The sequence below is a fragment of the Callospermophilus lateralis genome, chromosome 6 (genome assembly GCF_048772815.1).
Source record: "Callospermophilus lateralis isolate mCalLat2 chromosome 6, mCalLat2.hap1, whole genome shotgun sequence".
NCBI classification, from domain to species: domain Eukaryota; kingdom Metazoa; phylum Chordata; class Mammalia; order Rodentia; family Sciuridae; genus Callospermophilus; species Callospermophilus lateralis.
The window spans coordinates 116,473,494-116,501,483 of NC_135310.1; the positions used below are offsets into that span (position 1 = coordinate 116,473,494).

At 35.1% G+C, this 27,990-nt stretch overlaps 1 protein-coding gene across 2 annotated transcripts in view; it reads right to left on the reverse strand.

Moving 5' to 3' along the window:
- Zfand3 (zinc finger AN1-type containing 3) overlaps window positions 1-27,990 on the reverse strand; it is a 336,281-nt gene that overhangs the window by 58,132 nt on the left and 250,159 nt on the right. For both annotated transcript variants that reach the window (XM_076858780.1, XM_076858779.1), the window contains one exon: window positions 13,580-13,645. In XM_076858780.1, coding sequence (XP_076714895.1) covers window positions 13,580-13,645 — 66 coding nt within the window. The remainder of the gene's footprint in view (window positions 1-13,579; window positions 13,646-27,990) is intronic.

Below are 27,990 nucleotides of genomic sequence, written 5' to 3' on the forward strand. Positions count from 1 at the left end.
GATAGTAGAGGATAGGAAAGGTAGCAGAATACAACAGTCACTAGTATGGCATTATGTAAAAATGTGGATGTGTAACCGATGTGATTCTGCAATCTGTATTAGGGGTAAAAATGGGAGTTCATAACCCACTTGAATCAGATGTATGAAATATGATATGTCAAGAGCTTTGTAATGTTTTGAAAAACCAATTAAAAAAAGAAAAAAATAAATGATACTGATAAACCCTTAGCCATGCTAACAAAAAGAAAGAGAGAGAAAACTCAAATTACTGAAATCTGAGATGAAAAAAAAATATCACGAAGGACACTACAGAGGTACAGAAGATAATCAGAAATTATTTTGAAAATTTGTACTCCAATAAAATAGAAAATATCAAAGATACTGACAAATTTTAAGATCATATGATGCATCCAAACTGAATCAGGATGATATACACAAGTTAAACAGATCAATTTCAAGCAATGGAATTGAAGATGCCATCAGAAGTCTAACAACCAAGAAAAGCCCAGGACCAAATGGATACACAGCTGAGTTCTACAAGTTCTTCAAAGAACTAATATCAATACTCCTCAAATCATTCTATGCGATAGAAAAAGAGGAAACACTTCCAAACTCATTCTATGAGGCAAATATCATCCTGATAACAAAACTAGACAAAGACATCAAAGAAAGAAAACTTCAGAACAATATCTCTAACATGGATGCAAAAATTCTCAATAAAATTCTGGCAAATCAAATACAAAAACATATTAAAAAGACAGTGCACCACAATCAAGTAGGGGTTCATTCCAGGTAATTCATTATATCAATAGACTTAAAGATAAGAATCATATGATTATCTCTATAGAAGCAGAAAAAGCATTCAACAAAACACAGCACCCTTTCATGTTCAAAATCTAGAAAAACTAGGAACAGTAAGAACAAACCTCAACAAGGTAAAAGCTATCTATGCTAAACCCAAAGCCAACATCATTCTAAATGGAGAAAAATTGGAAGCATTCCCTCTAAAAATTGAAACAAGACAAAGATGCCCTCTTTCACCACTTCTATTTAACATTGTTCTTGAAACTCCAGCCAGAGCAATTTGATGAAAGAAAGTAAAGGGATACAAATAGGAAAAGAAGAACTCAAACTCCCAACCACTATGTGCTGATGACATTTTGATTCTATACTTAGAGGAGCCCCCCCACCAACAAAAAAACAACCCTACCAGAAAAATTCAAGAATTAATTAATGAATTCAGCAAAGTAGCAGGATATAAAACCAATACCCATAAATCAAAGGCATTTCTGTACATCAGTGACAAATCCTCTGAAAGAGAAACTAGGAAAACCATCCCATTTACAATAGCCTCAAAAAAAAAAAAAAAAAAAAAAAAACAACTTGGGAATAAACGCAAGAAATGAAAGACCTCTACAATGAAAACTATAGCTTGCTAAAGAAAGAAATTAAAGAACACCTTAGAAGATGGAAAGATCTCCCTTGTTCTTGAATAGGCAGAATTAATATTGTCAAAATGACCATACTACTGAAAGCATTATACAGATTGAATGCAATTCCAATCAAAATCCCAGTGACATTCCTCACAGAAATAGAAAAAGCAATAATGAAATTCATCTGGAAAATAAGAATAGCCAAAGCAATCCTTAGCAAGAAGAGTAAAGCAGGAGGCATCACTATACCAGACCTTAAACTATACTACAGAGCAACAGTGACAAAAATGGCATGGTACTGGCACCAAAATAGATTTGTAGACCAATGGTACAGAATAGAGGTCTCAGAGACCAACCCACATAAACACAGTTACCTCATACCATACAAAGGCACCAAACACATATACTGGAGAAAAGATAGCCTCCTTAACAAATGCTGCTGGGAAAGCTAGAAATCCATATGCGGCAAAATGAAATTAAGCCCCTATCTCTCACCATGCATAAAACTCAACTCAAAGTGGATAAGGACCTAGGAATTAGACCAGCGACCCTGCGCCTCATAGAGGAAAAAGTAGGCCCAAATCTTCATCATGTCGTATTAGGCCTTGGCTTCTTATGGCACAAGTATCAATAAATGGGAGGGTTAAAACTGAAAAGCTTCTTCTCAGCAAAAGAAAGGATCAGTGAGGTGAAGAGAGCACTTACAAAATAGGAGCAAATTTTTACCACATGCACAGAGGGAGCACTAACCTCTAGGATATATAAAGAACTCAAAAACTTAATACCAATAAAACAAACAACCCAATCCACAAATGGGCTAAGGAACTGAACAGACACTTCTCCGAAGATGATACACAATCAATCAACAAATATATGAAAAAATGTTCAGCATCTCTAATAATTAGAGAAGTGCAAATCAAAACTACTCTTAAGATTTCCTCTCACACCAGTCACAATGGCAGTTATCAATAATACAAGCAACAATAAGTGTTGGGGAGGATGTGGGGAAAAAGGCACACTTATACATCGCGGGTGGGACTGCAAACTGGTGCAATCAACCTGGAAAGCAGTGTGGAGATTCTTTGGAAAACTTGGAATGAAACCACCTTTTGACCCAGCTATCTCACTCTTCAGTTTATACCCAAAGGACATAAAAACAGCATACTACATTGATACAGCCACATCAATGTTCACTGCAGCACAATTCACAATAGTTAAATTATGGAACCAACCTAGATGCCCTTCAATAGATGAATGAATAAAGAAACCGTGTGTGTGTGTATATACACACACATAACACAATGGAATATTATTCAGCATTAAAAGAAAATAAAATCATGGCATTTGGAGGTAAATGGATAAAGTTGAAGAGTATCATGTTAAGTGAAGTAAGCCAATCCCAAAAAACCAAAGGATGAATGTTTTCTTTGATATGTACATGCTGATCCATAATGGGGTGGGTGGGAAGGATGGGAGGAATGGAGGGACTCTGGATAGGGCAAAGGGGAGGGAGGGGAAGGGAGGGAATATGGGGGTAGGAAAGATGATGGAATAAGATGGGCATCATTACCCTAGGTACACACATGAAGACACAAATGGTGTGATTCTACTTTGTGTACAACCGGAGAAATGAAAAATTGTGCTGTATGTGTACTATGAATTGGAATGTATTCTGCTGTCATGTATAACAAACTAGAATAAATAAATTTTTTTAAAAAGGAGAATACTACATTGGGATGAGAAATAATATGAACTAAATCTTCATATTTCATACCAGTTGAATCTCAAAGAGTAGGATTTTAAGCTTTCCCCCCATCCCACAGTTACAAGGCAACGTACAGAATTATAGTATTGAGAGAAACTGTCCAGAAAAAAAAGCTGGCCAGTTTTGTGGAGTAGGATCACACACTCGTTTTCTTCTTTTCTAAATTATTCTTTGATATGATGTGCTACCATGTCTTAGTTTTTCCCTCCTCAGTCCACAGAATTTTCAGCTGATGTTATTATTAACTGTCTTTATTCAGAAACGAGGAAACTTCTAGTCCATCTTGTTTCAGCTAACCAAAAGAATTAAGAGGAAATCTCTGTCTCCTTCCTAATACTCTTGGAGGGAAGTAATACTTCTAGGTTTCTGCTACCAACAAATCTTACTCGTATACTTTTTCTATTTTTCTAATATTTTCTAATTTTTTCTCTTTCTGGGTTCCTTTTTTTCTTTGTATTTTAGCAAGGATAAAATATTTCCCAATCTTACCATCTCCACTTCAAAAAAAAAAAAAAAAAAAAAAAATGCCTGACCCTGTCTTTCCTTCCAACTATCAGTATATACTGGTTTTTTAATAGTACAACTAACACCATAATGAATGATTCTGTTGGCTGCCTTTAGTTCCCTGTTACTAAGAGCCTCTTTAGTGATCCTGGGCTTTATACAAACTTCTTTCAGTTTTGCCAATGGTCTTTTGAGAGCCACATCAATAGCTTTCCCTAATTCTCCTATTTCCTGATCCCTCTTCACGTGCATCTTTCACGATTCTATAGAAAGCTTTCTCCTTTCTTTAGCTTTCTTAATTCAATGGCTTCTCTTTCTTTCCTGACCCAACATATAGTCCTTAAGTCTCTTATTCTTCTGAATTCTTTTCCTTACTTATTTACACAGTGTTAATCTTTGCTAGTTGGATAACTTCCAAAACAGGCCCATATTTTTTCTACAGAACTGTCTAAAAATCTGAACTTGAGCTCATCAGAGACCAGAAATCGTTTCAACCAGTATTCCTTTGCCTCTTTTCCTTTCCAGTCAAGTCTGTCTTTAAGTTCCTCATGTTTATACTTTGCATTCTTTATTCTGCTAACTCTAATCTGATGATAAATCCTGTCAATTATTTTTTGTTATAAAACATTTTTCTCAGATTCATCTCTCTTCTTTATTCCATTGGACACTACCCATAGAACATACTCTGCATGAATAAGGATGAATTGATTTTTTTTTTTGGTTAAACACTTTTTTTTAACATGCAAAATGGAAAAAAATCTATTTAAATCAATGGCAAGGCATTTTATAACCTGAAGGACACTTCTATAACATTAATTCTTAGTTTTTCTAGTTTTCAATATTGAGATTATCTTATCTTAGCCTTCTTTAAAGATAAGATATACCTACGCATATCTTAGGGCATCAGAGAAAAACAATTTTTCTAACAGTAGGATATTATAGATATATAATATCTATATATAAACTATTCTGATGGTTTAGTTTTGAAGACACTGCCTAAAGGTGTGTTCACTTAAAGGCACAAGTGACAAACAGAACTACCAGAGCGCATAAACTCCTAGATTAAGTGGTAAGCCCTTCTAAAAAATACCCCTTTGTGCCTGTGCTACAGATTTTTCCTATCTCAGAAAGTCTAATCACTGTGATTTAGTGAAGCTGAGTGATTAAAGTTGAATACAGTTGTATCTTGATTTTAGCAAATATTAGATGCTTATGTGCTACTCAAAATAAGTCAAGTCATATTTGAAGTTTTCCATTCACTAGAAAACATAGTCCTAGTGCTAACTAGACTTTCCCTTCACATTCCAGTATCCCTTTATCACTCCAATGACTTTAAGGAACTAAAGTTTTATGCATTTCTCGAGGAAGGTAATTCTTTAAAAGAAAAAAGATTACATTAGTTTTATGTTTGCTCCTGATGACTGCCATAATCCTCCCCATTGTCATTTTTTGAAATAAATATGTTATGTCTATTGCTTTCTAAAGGTGGAATTAGTTGTATTTATTTCTGTGCTTTTTAAAAATCTCTCTATGGTATAAGCTCCCAGGGGGAAGATGTACATTTATCACTTCTTTCGCTTATTGCACAGAATCAACTATAGGACTCTGTCTGTGGTCTTTAATAAAGTGCTAGCCTGGTTGACTAACCTGTTTCTCAGCTGGTCCTATATTCCACAGAAACAACCATTCTGAAGATCTGATCTATAACCATGACAACAGGTGATACAGTAAGATTATGGCTTTAATCGGCCATGATTATGAATTATTTCTGAAGACCCTTCATGAAGGGGATGCCTTGGAAGCAGACACAGCTATGAGGGATAAGTGCCAGTCCACTTGCTGGCAGAAGAAGCAATGGGACTATCTCTCTTCAGACAAATGAACAAGCAGGAAAACAGATAACACAACTTGTCTTGAAAGCAAGCTGCAAGATGAGGCAGTAAAAATCCATCAGCATACATCATGCCATCATGGCTTAGTGTCATCCTCAGCCTCTATTTGCCACCGCTGCATCAGCTCAAGTCCCAGACACTTTATCCTGTTTATAATTGCTGATGAGCAGTAATAAGGCCTCCATGCCTCAGCTCCGTCAGTTCCACTTCGGCACCCACCTATTAGGTAATAACTTTTATTTACAGCCTTGCCTGATGTGCTGTTCTATTAGTACAGCCAGGAACCGAATAGGGTGCCAAAAAAAAAAAAAAAAAAAAAGTCTCCTTAATGGCCGGTATCATTGCAAGGTTCTGATGATTTATAATGCAGCTTTGTGACTGTTCTATCATGCTCCTTCTGGTAAGATTGCTGTTTTGGTCGGGAAAGCTACATTTTTAACATGCTGCCCTCTAACAGGCACACACATGCCATTGAATAGTACCTGAAGAGCACTCCCCAGATTCATCTCCCCCACCAAAAGAAAAGTCAAAAGAGGAAAAAAGTATTAAAGCCCCTTGACAAGTCTTTTAAAATAGTGTTGGCTCAGGCATTTAGTCCCAGAGGAGCAATAGAACAGTTAATTAATCTAAGTGCAGGGCTCTTTCTCCTTGGTAAGAGTGCAAGGTATGATAAAAATAAATGACCACTAAAAACCAAACATTAACAAAACACCACCACCCAGTCCCAGCTGCACTCATGAATCCAAGCAAACAAGTCTGAACTAAGCATGTGGAGCATAAGAGGTTCAACACCAAAACTTAAGTTTTTCACATATGTACCTCCAAAAAGTGACAAGCTATGAGGAATAAATGCCAGCCCACCTGCTGGAAGAAGACGCAATGGGGCTGCTGCCCTTTCCGTTTTATGCAGGAGTATGTTTTTATTTTTCAAGTGCAAAAATTCCTCTTGAAGAAACTGGCACCCTGGCTTGATATTCACTTCTACCACCTTTTTTTTGTTGTTGTTGTTTTCTTCCAGAAGGGGAGCCTTCTTCTTAGTAGAACCCAAACAGGGCTTGTGACCCAGTTCCTGACCTCAAGTACAGCAAGCTTTAAATGCCGAACATACTAAACACAGGGGTTGGTGGCAAGGGCACTAACTCTCATTTGAGGGTACTAAGTTTTCCCTTGCATTTTTAAAAATCTATACATTTTTTGAGATGAACAGAATTACTCCTACTTTCTATTCTTCAACATAAATAAATGAGGTAGACTGGTTAAAATTATTATAGGAAAAGAGACAGAAAGATGGACAAATCATTTAGATGATGTCCCTCTCCAGCCACTTCTCAATGATCAAAATCACTTTTTGTTAGTGAACAGTCAACTATGGCATACATGATAATCATTGGTGAGAACTGTTTAGAATATAGCAAAATAGGACCTTTTGATTAGAGAAATTTTTTGCAATCTTGCCAAATATTTAGTATTCATTTTGTCCCTCTCTCCAGGAATCAAATGAACCCCTTTTCAAGACCCAAGATGATGAGTGCACAGATGAAACATTTTTTTAAAATACTTTTTTCCTTGCCATGACAGATTTACTGTTTTGATCTTTTTTCAATGGTTATATTAAATGCTAATAAAAATGAAAGGTTTATATCTTTTCTAAAATCCTCCTGATGGAAACTTGCATATTACTTAAGTAGGTCAAATTTCTAATTTTCTGCTTCAAGTGCTAGTTCTGAAGACTTGCGGGAAGAGCTATATCTGAAGGATAAGAAAGAAAGAAAAAAATGAATTACCCAGATGAACTCACACCTTAAGCCACCTTCCTTTAAAACTCCACGAGTAGAGGGAGACATGAAGTCATCTTCAGAAGAGCCACCTACAGTGTGTAATACAGATTGTAGCTACTGATTCAACTCTTTAGGATTAAATATCCTAGCTGAAATGTTTCCATGAATTCTTTTCAGGAAATTCCTATAAAACTGCAGGTATTTCTAAGATTTACAGGGCCACCTCTGACTTAACACCACCACCCTTTGGCTTCTGAATCAATTTAAAAGACCTCATATAAACCTCTTGGTAACATAACAGCAATGGAACATTTTCCTTTAACTGGTTTCTGAACATTGATGTGCAAAGTGTTTAGCACATCAATCTTCTCTTAACTCCCAGGCGAAAGGGGGTTTCTTCTCTTGACTTTGTAAGAACAGACAATATCATAAGCAGGCTGCCTAAGAGAAGAAAAGAAAAGATTTGGGGAGGGACAAAAAGGAAAGCAATAAACAATACAAGGCTATTGTAGTTCATGTCACTGTTCATCACATTAAAAGGAAAACAGGTGACCCAAAAGAATAAACATGTGCAGAAAGGAAGGAAGAAAACAGGGAGGGAGGGAGAAAATGTAACAGGAAAGGATATACAGTAAACTGAACATGCTTCTTAAAGAATGAAAAGGTTCTTTTTGAAAAACTGCTTTGATGTTTAATGGGACAGTTTCTAGTCCTATTTGCTTTAATCTTAGGCAATACTACAGTTCCCTTATGGTTCTACAATTGGTTATTTTGCTTGATACTCTATCATTATCCTGTTTTTAACATATACACAGCATTTTTTAACCATTGTTTTTCAAATATATCATAGAGAATATTATTTACCCAACATATGTATAAAGAGTAAAAAAAGAATACAGGTATAGTAGAGCAGAAGTCTGTTGACGGCCTGGTGTGGTAGCACACACCTTTAATCCCAGTGACACAAGAGGCTGAGGCAGAGAGATCACAAGTTGGAAGCCAGTCTCAGTAACTTAGTGAGACCCTGTCTCAAAAAATAAAAAGGGGCTGGGGGTATAGCTCAATAGTAGCATGCTCCAGGTCCAATCCCCAGGACTGAAGAAAAAGAAAAAAAAAAGGTCTGTTGACAGTATCAAATAGTTTTATCTATGAATTTTTAAAATTTAACTTCAGAAATAAAGGGACTATAATATGAAAAGATACGACAATGCCTTCTGAGTTATAGAGAGAGGAATACCTCCACCCCACCCCCTGGCATGTGCTAAATGTCTACCCTGGATATATTCAGCTTTGAGCTAAGAGGCAGTTAACGCCCCACCAGCATGGTGTTGACCTCACCCTGCAATGGAGGAGCCAGACCAGTAGTAGAATCCTTGGGCTACTTATTGTTCAAGGATCCTGCTAGACCGAAGCTACTTCTCCAAGTACATTTAAAACCAGACATGGTTCTACCTGTCTGTCCTTTATAGCTTTAAGATTCATCAATAACAAACTCCACTAAAGAAAATACAAAATAACTTCTTTGGCTGTAGCTCTGCAAATAAGTCTTTAAATAAGAAAGCCTAATAAAAAAGACACAAACTTCTCTCTTTTTCCAAAGGTACTTTAACCACAAAAATATGAGCTCACCAATACATTCACATAAGTATCCAAATACCTTCCAATATAGTTGTTAAAGGAGATGATCACAACTCAGATTACAATGTTTTCACTGGTGTTAAAATTTGATGGTTAGAAAAGATGAAGGACAAAAGGGTGATCTGTTGCCAAACTAGGTAAACTTTTTTCTTCACAATATACTTATCCTTGGGGCAAGAATGTTACAAGAATTAACAAGGGAACATGGAAAATATTCAGGGTTCATTGAAGAGACAAACTTTTTCTAATAATTTGAAGGTGTGATAGGCTTTAACTTTCACTTTCTAACCTACAGTAGCCTGGGACCTGGCAGCAGCATTTTTCAACTCTTTGCTGACTGTAGACATCTCAGGGCTCTACAAAGGGAACAGGGGTTGGGTGGAATGGAAACAACTCATATATCTTCACTTTATTTTTTTCTGCCTAAATATCAAGATGAAAATACTGATGCTTGTTTTCATCTAAAAATTATACTGAGGGGCTGGGGAATGTGGCTCAAGTGGTAGCGCACTTGACTGGCATGTGCGAGGCACTGGGTTCGATTCTCAACACCACATAAAAATAAAATAAAGATATTGTGTCCACCTAAAACTAAAAAATAAATTAAAAAAATTACACTGACTGTCTTTTCAAAACAAATACTATCTCTCAAAGTTAAGAAAGTCTTTAAGTGTTTAATAGTTCTGCGTGGCTAAAAGCCAGTGTCTAAAGTTTTTACCATCTTGCTCACAAATACAAACTGATCTTTCAATTGTTACTATAGCTACTTTTTGCAATCTGCTTCTTGAGAGTCAGTTATTACAAAGCAGGATCTTAAAAAGAATTCTCTCTCTCACTTTGATGATTGAAGACCAAAACACTCTACAGTGTTGTCCTCCTCTAAATTACAAAATTCTACCAGACAAACACTTTGAGTTACTTAAAATATAAATGGAGATCAAATAACTAACCACTCAGGTCCCTATTTACTAAACCACATAATAATGGGTCTATTGCTAATCTTTAGATCTAATTCTCAACATACTTTAAAAAATGACTTTCTCACTAAAAAAGAGGTCACTAACTGTTTTTTTGTTTTTAAGTTGTTGATGGGCCTTTATTTTATCTATCTATCTATCTATCTATCTATCTATTTATTTATTTATTTATTTATATGTGGTCCTGGGGATGAATTCTGTGCCTCACACATGCTAGGCAAGTGCTCTACCACTGACTTACAACCAGAGTCCTAAGGTCACTAACTTTTACTGCACACTCCAACTTAAAATATTGAGTCATGTGCATTTAATATGTATACATTTGTGTACATATATATATTTAATATATATATATAACTGTAAATTACACATATGGATATTTATTCATAAATGAATTTGAAAAATAGAAATTTTTAAAAGGCTGAGATACAGGCTCTCATTAATAAATCTTATCTCACAAAATACAGATTTTGTGCCCTTATTCAGAGGCTGCTGACTTAAATCATTTTGTTCAAGCTTTAAGTATTCTTTCTCTAAAATACATCATTACTAAGCTGAAGGCTGCTTTAGGTACAACCTTGAATGGATGGGTTGACTGGAAGGGGGGTCAATAAAATTACACTTAGATCTCACAGTATGGCTCCTAAGAAATGTCACCACTATAAGGTAATTATTCACTGACCATGTATGCTTGAAGGCCCAAGAAGGATCAATCTGGAAGATCCTTGGGAGAAGCATGGCAGAAGCACCACAGTGCATGTTAGAGGCATGAATATTACTCTTGAAGAACCTATACATAAAGACTACAAGGAATATTTCAACAACGTAATAACAACAACTAGTGATTCAGAAGAAAACTCATCAAAACCCCCACTATGGACAACCTACTGATTGTAAGAAAGAAAGATGGGGCAAAGACACTCAACCTGGACTTTTCAAAAACAAATACTCTCTCTCAAAGTTAGGAAAGTGTTTAAGGCTAAGGTGGTCCGGCTAGCCTTAACAGCTTTCAGGGACAAAAAACACGGTTCTTTAAAAAAGAAGTACAGTAGGCTCAACTTGATACTCTTTATTAATATCAATGCTTAGAAATCTCAACTTTCCTTCAGGCTTTTTAGAAGATAACTTGGATACTGTATCCATTTCCTTCCACACCAGAAATTCTCAATGTTTCTAGTTAATCCACTATATTCACCTAAATGAAGGTTTTGAAATGTGTGACCGAGAGATCAATGCCTCTTTTATCATTTCATGTATGTACACTTAAAAATATTACCCTCAGTTCCTATTATAATACTAGCATGCAAGAGAAAATGAGGTCAACATAAATTCAGTCAATGAAACTGGATATGGCCATGAGTGTTAGTACTTCTAGTTTAGTCTTCTTTCCATCTACAATATCTACTGATGTGTTTTACCAACACCATTTACATATACATGATCTTTATGATGAGATTATAATAGCAGCTACCAATTGATGAAATTCTACTATGTGAACTTTGTATTTCTTTTCAAATTAATGAGATAGTTATAATCCCATTTTACAGACAAAGAACACATTTTTAAATGTGTCAATTTATTTACTTTAAAATCAGTTTGTTAAGTGGTTAAAGCCGTATGAAACCAGGTCTCATTTTAGAACTTGTATTTTTTACTTATTATTTTTTTGTAGTACTGGGGGTTGAATTCAGGGTCTAGGCAAGTGCTCTATCACTGAGCTACACCCTCAGACTCCTAGAATTCACATTTTACAACTACTTCACTGGATGCTGTTTCCAAATCTGCCCCTACCCAATTTCTTTCAATGATATGGTTTTCCACTGTTTGTTAAATAAAAAATAATTACTATATAATAAAATGTGAAAAGAAGTAACATGATGTATTGGAAACAACACAGTCTTTAGTATCTAAAAGATACTAAAGATCTATGTTCAAATCCTGGCTCCACTACTCATTAGTAATATTACCTCAGAAAATACACTTAACTTTCTGAGTGCCTGTTTTTACATGTATAGGAGGAATAATGATTAAGTATCCTGCAGGTGTTCTGAAGACTGAGCATGCATACTGAATGGTGCCTGGCAATGCAGTAAGCATGCAATAAATGCTATTATTATTTTTAGATACACAAAGTAGTGTGGGGAGTAGAGAGAAGGCAACAGATCTAGAAGACTTGAATATCAAGTACCTGATATTCTGGGGAAGTTCCTGCTACTTTCAGTATCTAAACTCTGTATATCAATCTTTCCCAAAGCTCTGACGATGACCCAATGTGCTCATGGTTCACTCCTTGACACTACTTGAACATGCTGATAGTGCTAAAAGTAAACCCTGTCCTGAGGGCCAAGACTAGAAGGAAAGAAAAAAGACTAAAAGCACACCGCACATGTGAAATGTTAGACCTAAATCAAAGGGCTCTGTATGTTTAAGCTTATGGCTAGAGTGGGTAGGCAGGTGGCTATACAACTTCCCACTAGCTAATAAGGATGATCTGTCTTATGCCAGGGCACAATTCTTTTACATCAATCAGTAGAGAAATCCACTCTATTTATTGGAGCTTGCTGACTAGGCTCAAGAGAGCATACCAGGACTATCTCACCCAAACCTGCTTAAAAGCTTGTCACTTAGAGAAGTAAAATTAAGTTCTGTAGAGCTCAATGCCAGGATGCTACTCTAAAACTATACAAAGACAGTTGTGTTTGAGGTTTAATATCAAAGCCTATAAAGGAGCTGAGCTTTCAGTGTAAGTCATACATGGAAATAGTCTGCACTATTTCTGTTGGAGAGTTACAAGGACTTTTTAAGTACGAAAATATTTTGACTGTGACCTTTAGAAAAACAATATAATTATTATTTTTTATAATTATTTTTTACTCTTCTAAATATAATCCTTGAGATATTTTAAATAGCAGGCAGTATTATTAGAAAAGGCAAATATTGTTTAAGATAAATTAAGCTATAGGCTAAGAGAGCAATGGGCATTTTGACTGTTCTTTAGAGAGCTCTAAGATTCATGTCTTCACGTTTAATAAAAATGTCACAGATGCACAAAAGATGTTTTTGCGATTCCAAGCATCTGAAAAGAATGATCTCAGCACATTCTGTGGCTTTAAGATGAATAAGAGAGAGTAATTTTCCAAAACTAAGATACTATGATAGTCAAGTTAAAACACCAATTTTTTACATTAAAACATCTGTTGCTCTCTGTTCTCTAGTATTTAAACAATGTATGTTTGTTTTTGATAGGTCCAAGACTTGGACAAATTAGCCACATGCTAAAAACTGGGAAATGATCTGCATTTTTATATTATGTTTCATGTCCTAATAACAATCTTCAGATATTAGGAGATAAACTTTGATGTCCATCTTCTTGGATCTACCTGACAACATTACCCAGTCAATCTGACCCTCAAGAACACCACTCTGATTTCTGCTCACATGCCATACCCAATACAGAGCATAAAATATAACATTTTACAATTCATAAAAGAAATCAGAGACTACCCTGGTAAGCACACCAAGTTAGAACCAGTGGCTCATTTCTATTAGGAATTCAGGTAAGGATGAATTCACATAAGAATGATGTACATACCTGTACCACAGGATCTTTTGGTTGGTGTGATTAACGAGACATGAGCTGTGTCTGTGCATGGCCCACCTAGAAACAGAAAGGCAGGCACATCAGTCAGAACATATCCTCCACATGCCCATAGTTGCTACCTTGAAGAAAGAAACCTAAAGAGGAAAGGATCATCCTGCAAATATGTACGAGGAGGGCAGTAGGAAATAGTGGTGAGTTAATTCTAAAGACCTAATTTTAGTTCAGCAATTGTCTCTCTAGAGATCCATAGCCTCTCACCTTAAAACATGCTTTTCACAAAATAGTCACATAATTTTAAGAAGTTAAAGATAAAAACTTAATTAGAATTCGGATCTAGGTGAGAAGAAATTACCAGTAAGTTTGGGGAGATGAGTTTTTCCATAAAGCAATAAGCAGGAATATTCCCTCTTTTGATCTCAGTGGTCACTCTATCTTTGAATTTACTGTAAAACTATCCATATTTAAAGGAAAGAACCCCCCAAGGAATAACAAATTGCTTGTCAGAAGAAGTAAGGATCATTCTAAAACATAAGGAAGGCCCTGGTGACCAAGAAAGAACATTTAGTTTTATTATAAGAACTCTGATATGAAGCAGAAGCATTAGACACACCTGTAACCTCCCACAACTTGAGAGGCTGAAGCAGAAGAATGGCAAGTTCAAGATAAGCCTGAGCAACTTAGTGAGACTCTTTCTCAAAAATAAATAAATAAACAAACAAACAAACAAAAAGGGCTGGGGATATAGCTCAGTGGTACAGCCCCCCTGGGTTCAATACCCAGTATTCAAAAACAAAGGAAAGGAAGAAGTACGATGGAGAGAACTGTCAAATAATCTTGGTGGGCTCAGAGAGCTGATTCATAGCCATAAACTGAGAGTATACAAAAGATATAGTCAGTCAGAGGATGAAGGTTTGAAAAGCAGTAATTTCATTCTGTAAGATCAGGACCATCAAAACATTCTGAAGTTGACATTGATACACACCCCAGCATCCCTCCCCCACTGACCATGACCTACCTTCTGAATAGAAAGTTAGTATATAAATATGGAGGCCAGTGGTTCTTGACTTATCCTTGGAAGGGCAGTGGTGATAATCAGAAAGGAACTGAACACAAAAGGTAAATGTTAAACATCTATTTTGAAAAAGCTTCCCAAGTGACTATGACTAGCAAAGGGGAAACACAGTTACTTGGCATAGTTGTATATCATCTACAACAAGACTTCGTATCACTGAAGTTACTCAATGTAAAGGAAGGAACCTGATAGAGCTCTGAGACCTGTTCTAGTTTATGATACTGAGTTGCAAGGGTTTAAGAACCTGGAGATTCTACTTATGGAACTTAAGCATTTCTGTACCAAGGTCAACCATTTCCTATACTTAGGTCATATAATAACAGTAACCCTTCGTAGATATAAGAAGGCACAGAGGGGAAATTCTTAAAGGCATCAAAACAGAATAAGTGCACTGTTAACTTCAAAGACTACTTAGCACACATCTACTATGTGCCACCACAGGTTCACAGTCAGAGAGCTTATCATGTTATTAGGAAGGCAAAAATATATGTACCAGAGTAAAGAACAAGAAATGAACAACAACAACAACAACAAAATGGCTGGACAAAAAATGACCAAGTACCACAGTACAGAACAGGTAATAAATGTTATATGTAATGAGGAAGAAGAATGTTCATCAGTGGCCAAAAAAAAAAAAAAAAAAAAATGTGGAAATGCAACAATTTGAAAATGAGGCAAGAATAAGTTAAAAAGTTTAGGAAGACCAGAGAGCAGGGTACTTCAACTGAATGTTTTTCTACAAATGTTACACTCGCCAGAGAAAGCTTAATATACTAAAATTCCAGAGGTTCAAATGGGGCAACTGTGACTTGAAAAATTCAATATGAAGAGATAATGAGCCACATATAAACCTAACACCAATCCCACCTCCTTAAGAACCCTCCAGGCACTGGCTTTTTACAACTCTGCAAAATGCTTTAGTTTCTATTTCCATGTTTTGTTGGCATTCTTACTTCTGGGACACTACAGGCTTTTATGGAAGACACAGTTTAGGTCCATGCTGTAACTATTCCTATCTTGCTAAATAATCCTGGGTAAGTGGTCCTTAGGTTCTTTAACCAAAAAAAACAAAAAAACAAAAAAACAAAAAACGGAGAGGGGATAATAGAATTGCCAGTAAGTCAGAGAGTTAATGAATTATCTACTACATTTATAAACTCTAAAACTTTATATTACATATCATCACTTTCTTTTCCATCACATTTTATGTTCCCAAGAATTAAGACTCATTGTTATCTGGTCATGGATCATGACTATGTGGACAGTAGGTGCTTAACAATGTTCATTAAGGGACAACCAACAGCTGTTTGACTTAATCAGGAAAGTAAAGCACATTTTTAAAGAACTTTTTAATGGGGGTATAACATGAGAAGAATAAAATATAGGTATCCTATATTTCCTATATATCCAAAATACTTAGGACCAGTACACTGTATACCCTTTATAAGTTTGAAAGTAATTTTACACAATATTTTTGTTGGGCCTTTCTTTTGACTGTGATCCATGATGTGTGTGCAGACATGGAATTTTCTACTTGTGGAATCTACTTTTGATGCAATGGGGAAGAATGAGCATAGGAGGCCATTAGTGCATAATTTCTAAACCAGCTGAACACTAAAATATTAACAGCTCAGTTAGTTCTAGCATCTGATAACAATTTCTTCACACATAAGGTCAATATCTGGCCATGATCACTGGGTTACCACAACATAAAGCTGCACAAAGCACAAAAGCCAATGACAGCATAACTATCAGAGTACTTTATTTTAAAAGGTGTAAGATAATTCATCCGGTAAAATTCAAAAGAAGGGAAGTCATCAAAACACCTAAAGAAATTTAGCTGTGTAACACTTCATATTTACAAATGTCTTAGATAATTATCAAATAAGAGAATCTTCACCTCATTTGTAGACTGAGAGTTTATCCTTTAAAAAAAGACTCTAGTGAATGACTTTCTGTAGGTTTTGGCAAATATGCAAATAACTTTATGGCTACCAAGCATATCTCAACATGAATCATCATGAGAGTGTTCTCTAGAGAGCTTGTTAAACTAACAACCCAATCCAATGTATTCACTACATTACAGTAAAGTACAAACAGAACCAGAGTTGAGCCAAGACAAATTGACAGCAAGAGTAACTGGCAGTGATAATATATTCCAGCTTTGATAATTGGGCAATATTATAAAGAGAGCTTGGAATTAAGTTTGGTTTGGCAGACTATAACCTATAAAGCACTTTAAAACCAGAGCGGAGCACCTCACATATATCCTACACTAATTGTGTTGTCATCCCAAACTCCTATACTCTCAAATAAAAGGAGCAACCCCAAGAGATGACAGTATCTACCCTTACACAATTAATTCCAAATCAACTCTTAAAATGCATGCAGGAAACCATGGGTTACTCAAGGGAAACCTTTTTAAGTTTCTATCCACAACAAGAAAAACATAACATGGTTACCATGTGGTTACAATAAACAAAATAGTTCTGATAGCTGATGGTCAAGGTCAAAGTGAGGGCCTCTGCTCCATTTAAAAAAAAAAAAAAAAAGGCTTTGGCTTTTTCCTTTCTGGACTTTCCAATGCCTGAGGGCCTGGCATATGTCCACATAAGTCACTGTAAACTCTACTCCCATTTTTAGCTAGCTGTCTTCTTTCCAAGCAGCAGGACTGAACACAGCTAGTTAAGAAGAACAAGATAAGGAAATCTCTTCATGACTACAGGTTCTCTAGGTGAATGGGAAGTGAGATGGAAGGGGAAAGTATGTTTGGTGGAACTCAGGCTGGGAAAATAAATATATTTCTTAACACAGAGCAATTCAAACCATTATCTATGTCATCCAGAGAGGCTCAATCTATGAAGCCTAAAAGGCATTTATTTTAGGACTGCAATTCAGGGGAGCTGAGATTCCAGTAGAGGCTAGAATGTGTCCCATTAGAGGAGTTTTTATCCTTTTAAGGGTAAAAAGGAAGTTCATTGATCTTCTATACAGACCATATCATTGTTCTAGGAAAGAATTCAGTTTATATACTCTTCAGAATATTCATACTTGGCAAATAATTTTCTTTTGGCATGTTAGCAAGTTCACAGAGTGGTCATCATGGCACAAGATGAAGTCTGCATCATAAAATGGAGTCACTTTTTATGACCAGAGGGGTTGGATTACTGGGGATTGTACCCAGGGGCTCTCCACTATGGAATTACATCCCAGCCCTTTTTGTTTTTAAATTTTGAGATAGAGTCTCATTAAGTTGCCAAGGCTGGCCTTGAACTTGAGATTCTTCTGTCTCAGCGTCCCAAGAGGAGGAGATTATAGGCATATGCCACCAGTGCCTGGCTATCAATTCTCTATTTTCTAGCCTATGTTAGTGGCACTGAGTTTAGAAAAATAAGTGGGGTTTTTAAAATGTTTTGTTTATGTTTTTTCAAATCATGAGGTTCCTTGCTTAATCATGGCAGAATCTCTGGGATCTCCAAAGCAGTTAATATCAAGATTACCAATTTGAACTAACTTTTAGTCAATTATTATTAGTGTTTTTTTAAAAAAATTTTTTTTGGATAAAACTAAATTAAAGAAGCTTTCTCAAGCTTCTTCATTGTCTGAGATATTTAATAAAGCTCCAGCATTTTGCCTTTGATATTACATTCAGAGGACTTTTTTCTTAAATGTCAAGTTTCAACAATGTAGTTTAGAATATGCAAGTGAATAATGTCTGTAGGTAGCTTGTGATTTATGACAAGAGAAGTCTGAATATCTTATCTTTTCTTTTAGGGATGTTTCTATCTTGTTTTAAATACATATATTGCATTTGCAATTTCACATGAAATGATATTCTTCAGCTGTATTCCCAATAAGTAGAAACACAGCATTTCCAATAGGGCAGTGAATTTTCCTGGGGAAAGTACTGATTTCAGCTCTCTAAAGTTGAAGACCTGGGTCAAATTTGCATATTCACTTCACTGTGACCAGCAAAACAGGGCCATATAAAGGTCTCCCATTAACTATCAATATTCATATTTCTAAAAGAAATAGAATAAAATTTTTCAGCTTTCCATAGTTATCAAGCACATCAAAAGCAAACAGCCTCCTCCACAAAATAATCAAAACAAAACAAAAAACTGAGCTATCCATGTAGTAGTCAATCCCAGTTACCAGAAAATAGTGAATCAAGAAGGAAGTAGAGAATACTGGTTTGGAGGATACCTGCATTTATCCAAGGCTGAGTAAATAGAGAACAAGAGCATTTCTCCTTAACCTTAAACAGAAATCAACAATCTCCTTAAATAGAGATCAACAATCTATTCTGAAAAGTTTTGTAAAAACAGCTGTGATGACTGGTTATTTTTGGCTTCTGTTTCCACTAGCCCTCATTGGTTGCAGTTAAACTATGTGCTAAAACACATCATTTAGGAAAAATGGACTGTCAAGGATCAGTCAGCTAAAAATAGCCAGAAGCTCAATAATCAAACAAATATTCTACTAGCAGCCCTTTCATGGTAACCGCAAAACATTAATACACAAAAATAGCCATTCCTTTTGCAGATTTATAACACTTCAATTTTCTTGCTTAATTAACATGACATTTACATAACAGTACCTAATTAATTTCCAAGGAAAGGCACTGTAGGCTAATTAGGAATGCATCATCCTTTTTTAACCAGCTTGTCAATTTCACTCTTTTATAATCCATACATTGTTTACCTTTGTGGCATCTTTTCCAAACCTGTGGTTTTACCAAGAGCAACAATTTTCCCCCTTCTCAGAACATCTTATGGAGAGTTTCTTGGAGGGGAGGAGAAGGGAAGGGGACAAAAAAACCCCCCCACTTTTCTACTGGAGATATAAACTCTGCCATCTCCTAATGTGACCATGTTAAGAATACAAACTTGGGGCTGGGGATGTGGCTCAAGTGGTATTGTGCCCGCCTGGCATGCACAGGGCGCTGGGTTCCATCCTCAACACCACATAAAAATAAAATAAATATATTGTGACCTCCTAAAAGTAAAAAATAAATATTTTTAAAAAAGAATACAAACAATTAAAAATATTCAAATCTATATTTCAAATATTCAATCTATATTTCTTCAGCAATGAAACTGTTCTTTAAAAACCTTCAACATATATGTGAAGATTTGAAATAGTTAAGAATTGATGGCAACAAATGAGTATCAGAGACAGATGAGAACACACAAGAAAATAAGTCACCTCTTTAGAAAAGAAAACCCAAGGCTGGGGTTGTGGCTCAGTGGTAGAGTGCATGCCTCACATGCATGAGGCCCTGGGTTCAATCCTCAGCACCAAATAAAAATAAATAAATAAATAATGAAGATATTGTGTCTATCTACAACTTAAAAAAAAAAAGAGAGAGAAAAGAAAGAAAAAGAAAATCCCACCCTCCAACCTCACCCTAAACCTGCAATTCACAAACTGTTTTAATCAGAAAGGACACATCTAATCTGTCTATATAATTAAGTTTGAAAAGCTCCATTGATTAAAAACAAGGATATATAAAGATATAATGAGCAGAATCTAAGTTTACAGGAAATCAGCACAGAGAATAGCCCTCCCATTTCTTCTAATGAAACTTCCAAATTAAACCATTTATAAAGCTTGTTACAGAATTTAAGTGTTAATCTCCCTGCCAGAAATTCTAATCCTAACCCAATGTATGATCTCACACTATATAGACCTAAATTAGGGATTTATGAGAAAGGGATTTTCAAAGTGGGTCAGAACTTGCTATTGGTGGCTTATCTATTTTGCTTGAAAAGGGTTTCTCAACAAAATTTCATTACCATATCCACCGTAATTCCCCTGAATAACTGTATGCTGGTCATCTGCAAATATTAGGGGTGTATATGCATAATTATTAGCCTATCTGCTCAATAGAAATAAAGTTAAAATTCTCTTACACTATCTTCCTCATGCAACAGTGCTAAGAGCAAACCTAAATCAGGAGTGCTCTTTGCATGTGCCCAATACTGACAGGCTCTTAGGGTCGAGGTAGATCTCCCTGGTTAGACCTGGAGATGTTTTAGAAGAAAGGCTTTCTCCTGACCAAGAAACAGCATGCATTAATAAAATGAGCCTCAAGGGCAGAGACAGTTTCACTCCACGCTAGTGATCTAGTACAGTAATTGTTCAAAATATGTTTTTCACCATTAAGTGACGATAATCCAAGACAAAAGCAATTACTGGATATAATTAGGTATTCAGAAGGGAAGCACAATTATTAAATAAAAAAGTTGATTTCCATAATATGTATATGTTAATTTAGCAAAGCAGTTCACAAAAGTTTTGGTCTTGAGATAAACTTTCTACCTTTAAAAATTTTGAACTTTTCTTTATGTAGGTTACATATTTATTTATATTTACCCTATTTGAAATTTTTAATGACAAAATTTAAAAATGTTTTCCTTTCAAATTAACAAAGAAAATTATGTTTCGACCAAAAAATCATTTTTATAAAACATAATTACAATTTTAAAAAACAAAGTAAACTGGCTTAAAGACAGACACTTAAATTTTAAATCTGATCCGAATGCAATCTATTGCAATATTTATATGAAGCATCTGAAGGAAACCTGCCCTTCTACAGATAAGTAGTTGGCAAAGGAAAGACTTCAAGACCCCTGAGTGGGTCTTGGGAACTGTATAAGATGCTCAGGCTACACTCTGAGAACAGAGCAGATCAACGAATCTAAAGATTAATGTATTTTTCAATTTCTCCCTACGCCTTACATGCCGAATGGCTTACTATAGTCCTGCAAATGATGTGTTGAATGCAAATAATAATAATAAATTTGCCCATTCTCAAAAAAATGTTAACATTTAAGAAAATAAAGGCATGTGAGTGGAACAAACTTTACAGTCATAATTTTGAACCAGGACATTCTATTCCTGCTACTTACATAGGAAGGTGAATTACATAGGTAGGTGAATTTACTCAATATCAGTTTTTCAGATGTGATAATGTGACAAAGCCCAACAACAATTAACAGTGAGCTTCTAAGACATTATCACCCTGAAAGTAAAAACCAGAATTCATTTTTGGGAGGCTAAAATATCTCTCACCTGGCTAATAGAATCAGTTCTAATTTTAGACACCATATTATCTCTTGTGACAAAGCATATTTAATATGGATATGAAATTAGGGGCTGTCACCTCTCTAATTTAGGCTTCAGTTTTGACTATTTACAGGCTTAAATAAGGCCTAACTCAGATTCATAAATTTGCATTTTATCATCAACACATGCATGCTTTTCATAACATCAATGGAGATACCTCTTGGTTTTGGAAGAACCTTTTTTCTTTCGTTTCTGGTTTTTTTGTTTGTTTGTTTGTTTGTTTGTTTAATAGTTCAGCTGACAAGAGTGTTCTATAAATGCTGGGTTGCATCAAGAACTGAAAGATGGCTGGAATGTCTTCCTCAGAAAAGGAAGTAACTTGTGCATGTTTTTCACAGGGGGCTTCAGGAAGAATGAAAATAAGCCATCAATTCAGGCCACAAGTACTACCCAACGGACTTTAAAACGGAATTTAGGACACAGGTGTCCTCCTTCTCTGTCTCTTTGCTGAGTTCCTCCCACAGTACCACTATTGGCAGTGTATTCAGAGTGACAGTGAATAAAAGGTACTGATAGTCAACTTTCTTGCTTTATAGACAGAAATGATCATTGAAGAGCATATTAACAGGACCTCTCTTTGCCACTAGTACTTGAAAATGTCATAGTATGAATTATGTAGTGAGGGGGTTATACTGATATTTCAGAATTTTAAAAAAGGCTTACTGAACTGGCATCCTGTTGTCTTTATTAAATCTGATTTAATTATCTTTTTGATAGATTAAGAAGTGAGATGGCTTATGAAATAACAGAAGACATGAACATAAAATGCAAAGTTATACAGTCATTTTTTGGTATTGGCAATCCTGAATTTCAGAGAGAATTTCACAAACACAAAATATAAGTAAGGTTAAAATGACTACATTTAACACATTCAAATGGATTTTCCTAGTATAATAAGTTTTTTTTCAGCCAAACTTTTTGTCATAAATAAAGCTTAAAATCAGAATAGTGTCACCCATTCTCTGTACTTACACAAAATATAAAAACAATATGACAACTAGAAAAGTTGAAGCTGCGTGAAGTGTGGTTATTCACTGTGACCTTTACTTTTAGAGAAAAACATAGAGCATTTAATTTAATAAAAACATTTTAAAAAATCAGTATGTGTGAGGGTGTGTGTGTGCAGTGATGATGTTACTCAAAACCTAGTCTAAATATCAATATCTGTATAATCTTACAGGTGCCTGAGGAAATCTTTATGGGAAACTAACCTTTCAGATTTGCAGACTTTTTAAGGCACCTTAGAAAATGAAAATTAAAGTTTGCTAGTCTTCTCTCTTGCAAAGAGGAATCTTGAAAGGGGAAATTCAGATGATAGAAGTAATAGCCATGAACAAAAAGACTTATTTCACAATAGGCAGGGTGCTATTTTTCTAAGAGAGAGGTAGGGGGAGAGAAGAAGTGAGAGGGGGACAGATGGGCAGAGAGAGACAGACACTAATTTCCAATGTTCCAAAGTCTGAGATGAACTGTCACCACTCAAATCTCCAAATGTGATAGTGACCCTGACTTTTGAATTGTTTATTTCTATTCCGAATGGTTGAAAGCAATGAGAAGCTTTTTTTTTTTTTTAACGTATCAAACACATAAAAGTAGGCTTTAAAAGGTAAAGAAAAATTGAAAATAAAAGTTTCCTAAATATTTAAATCCTTAAGTATTTACTGAGTCTATTAGAAGCAAGAACAGTTTGGAGATTATGGTTATAATAAAAGTACAACATTACTACTCTTGCATTTTGGGGCCATTATTAAGTAAAATAAGGGTTACTTAAACATAAGCATTGTGGGTCTGATAACTTAGCCACTGGTAGCGAAGGTGCAAGTAGCATATACACAGCATGGATAAGGTAGACAAAGGGATGTCTGACAACCTGGGCATGAAGGAACAGGATGGCACAAGATTTTATCATGCTACTCAGACCAGTATAAAACTTAAAACTTATGAACAGACATACTACATAGCATCAGAATTTAAGAACAGAAGCCACAAATGAGCAAGGACTTTAGATATCATCTTATCCAAGCCCTGATGTTACCGAGAAGAAAACATCCAGATGTTACTGAGAAGAAAACATCACTCAAGGAAGTGACTTGCCTGAGATAACCCAGGTCATTAGGGACAAACCTAAGACCAGTAACCTTTTCAGAACATCTTAAGATGAGAGCATAACCCAGAGAATAATCTGTCAATCCAAGACTGTAAGGGTTAAGAGAGAACGCTTAACCAAAATTGGCTACACTTAGTAGCTTAGTTGTGCAATTTAGAGTAAACTACTTAATCTCAAAAAAATTAAAGAAGAAATGTTGCTTATATGTAATAATAAAATAGAGCAATTACAACAATGTAATAATGATAGAAGAAGAGGAGAGAATACAGAAACAGATGAAAAGTTTTCTCTGAGACTAATGGAATACCCAAACTAGATGGGAACAACATGTCCACATGCAACCACACATATACACAAAATTAACTCTGACTTATACAAAAGATAACATTTCAAATAAAATTACTATATTGAGTTCAATAGTATACTGCAAGAGTATTTCAAAGAATGCAAAGATGGCTTAACACTAGAAGTACATTAAAAATTAAGAGATTACATATTAAAGGATAAATACCATGTGAAAAATCTCAATTGATGCTGAAAAAGCATTTTATAAAATTCCAACACCCAACTCTAATTTAAAATGGGAGGGGTTTCTTTAACCTTAAAAAATATATCTACAAGAAATCTACAACCAACATTCTATTTGTGAAATACTGCTAGAAAAATTAATGTAGTTCCATTAGAGTGAATAAACAAAACTATAAAGCTCAAAGAAGAAATTCTAGCAAGAACTGTCCTATTTTCAGAACATGACTCTTTGTTCAAGAACATATAAAAAGGTTTTAATGAAGATAAACTATATTCCTATATGAGAAGGTCCCAATAGTTTTATACAAAAGTCAATTATTCTTAAATCTACATATTCGATATAATCCTTTCAAAACAAACTAATTTTTAAAGAGAACTTGACAAGCTGAATATAAAATTCATTAAAAAGAAAATTACAAAATAGCCAACAAAATTTTAGGAAAAGAAAAACTAAGGAGGACTAATTCCATCAGATATTAATACATACCACTAAAGTTATATTCCAGTTTTAAGATTACACAAAGTAGACCCATGGAACAAAATAGAGAGACTAGAAACCAATGTATACTTATATAATATTAATGGCATTTCAAACCAAGACTATTCACACGAATGGTTTTGGGATAACTGGTTAACCATCTGCAAAAATAAATACTTACATACAAATCCCTATACCTCATATCATATACAAAATAAATTGTGGACTGGTTCAATTGCTAAATGTAGAAAAAGATAAACTACGAAAAGTATGAACAACATAAAAATCTTTTTATAACCCTATTATTCAGAAAGCCTTCTAAGAAAGATGCAAACCTAGAAGACAAAAGATAAACATATATAAATTAAAAGAGTATTTTCTAATGAACTATGAGGTACCCAAATCACAATTAAAAGATAACATACCAGAAGAAAGAAATTTTAATATTAAGTAAAGGGCAAGTTAAAAGTACTATGTGTTATATGTTCTTATTTATATAAAAATAAGCAAAACCTACATAGTATATATAACTGTGACCAAAAAAAATACCTTCTAAAATGAATAAACATGGTTATTTCTGGAAAGAGTGAGTATTTGGTGGTGGAGGGGGTGGAGGCATTAAAAGAGTATTTTCACTTTCTATTCAATGTAAACCTAAATCTTTGTAATTCAAAAGATAAGAATGTAGTCATTCTTACTTAGAAGCAGGATTAAAAGTTTAGAAAAAGAGAAAAAAGCCAGCAAATGAGTACTTTAAAAATTATGATTCTGCTGTAATTTGGTTCTTATTTTCATCACAAGTTGGAGGTCAGATGACCACAAGTTGAAGTGCTTGAACAAGTTCTGCCCAGAAAATATTATGAAACAAAATAATATCTATAAGAAAACATTGCTAACTACTCAAGTCTTTTTGCATTTTGATGAGGATTAAGTTAATGATTCTGTACACTGATTCCTGGTGAATTGCAGACATTCAATTCAATATAGCCTGTAACAGTACATTATCAAATGATACTACAAAGTATCGATTGTTTTAGCACAGTGTCCTAATAATAGCAGCATGCTTTACAGAACCAGCTTCAGGATTAATAAATAAATGCACAAGGAAAAAAATCCCTTAAATTAAAATCAAAAGAGACACTTAAAGTTTGGGCATTCTTTATTATGGAAAAGAATCTTCTACTTTGAGACTATTATATATCAGAAAAGCTCCATCTGTTGTATAATTATCTCTGATAAATGGCCTGATGCTTTGAGCTTCATTAAAGAAAGGCACTCACAGAGAGAACTGTAAATAAATCTCCCCACCATATTTCACTTAAAACCAGTCCAGCAGGAAGTCATAAAATATTTTTAATAGGTAATATTTCCCAAATGCTTTACTAGAAAAAAAAGCGCCAGCCTATTTTACCTAATATCTGTCCTGTAGAAGAAGACAATCTGGAAAAGGGAAAACTGATTTCATTTAGAGATTATGAGAAATGTTAGTAAAAACAAACAAGTTTAGCCACTTGGTGGCAGTGACATGAATTTCAGAGGAAAGATATGGCTTTGTCAGATTCAGAGGCAATCTAGTAAGGACATCTGCTAAACAGCACTACCATTTTTTCCTCCCCCAGCCCTCCCTAATCCCTGGGGGAATAGGTATCACCAGAAACCCGTTTCCAAGGAAACAATTAGAATCTCCCTCAAAAAAAATCAATTTAACCACAGGTAAAAAATGTTTTCAAATTTCTAGTTTGGAAATTAGTATCACATTAGAGAAAGTCCAGGCAGTAAATGGAAATAAAGCTTTGATCAGTAAAAATTTTCCCTAACATTCTGGTTAATATGGTTTTTACTTTTTAAGTGTATTTTCTTTTGGCTAACATAAAAGCATCTCTTGGGTAGATGCAGTAAAGAAAAGGGTAAAAAGCATAACATAGGGGGGCTGGGGTTGTGGCTCAGTGGTAGAGCGCTCGCCTCGCACCTGAGAGACACTGGGTTTGAACCTCAGCACCACATAAAAATAAATAAACAAAATAAAGATATTGTGTCTATGCAAAACTAAAAAAAAAAAAAAAAAGCACAATACACAGGTCCAGATTTGAGCTGTGGCCTAGTCTTTGGCCTTGCTGTGTAACTCAAAGTATATCACCATTCAAACCTCCTTCTTCTCATTTGCGGACTAGGAAGGGAACTATCTGCCCTACCTGTGCTACACGCTGTCAGAAAAACCCCATGAACATAATGTTTGTCAAAGTGCTTTGTCAAATGGGTATGCAACCTTCTTCTATAAAAGGTCACTGAATCTCTACAGCAACTATGGACTCTGCTGTTGTCCACAGCAGCAGCCATAAACAGTATATAAATGAACAAGCGGTGCTGTTCCAATACAATTTCATTAATTTCCACACTTTACAAAATACCATTCTTTTGGTTTTCTTCAACCATTTAAAAAAATGTAAAAATCATTCTTTGCATACAGGTTGTACAAGAACAGGTGATGGGTTAGGTATGGTCCATATGTTGTAGTTTACAAGCCCTGTTGCAAACTATAATTTTATAAATGGGTTGGTAACTATTTAATTCTCTTTTTTTTTAAAGTTTATTTTTCTATTTATTTATTTTTATGTGGTGCTAAGGATCAAACCTGGTGTTTCTTAAGTGACAGGCAAGCGCTCTACCAGTGCTGGGGATTGAACTCAGGATCTCTCACATGCTAAGAAGTGCTTTACCACTGAACTACATCCCCAGCCTAATTCTAAATATGTGCCTCTAGAGCTTAAAAGAACATTCTCTATAAGGTAAATCCTATCTCAGAATGTAGAATATCTAAAAACAGGCCTATTTCTTGACAATAATATCTTCTTTACTAGCAGGCATCAACTCTCTTCCTCTCCTAAAAAGAAACAGACTAGCTAAGGCTCCTCCAATACTTCCATCTTATGGACTACACCCCAAACCCAGGTGGATACACACACTGTGAAGCTGTCAAACAGGCCAGAAGTAGCGATGCCCAGGCCTTTAAGACAACAGAAAGTTGATCTGCAGAACTGATGAAGGAAACATTTTCTCATCTTTTAAGTCTAATCTACTAAGACTGA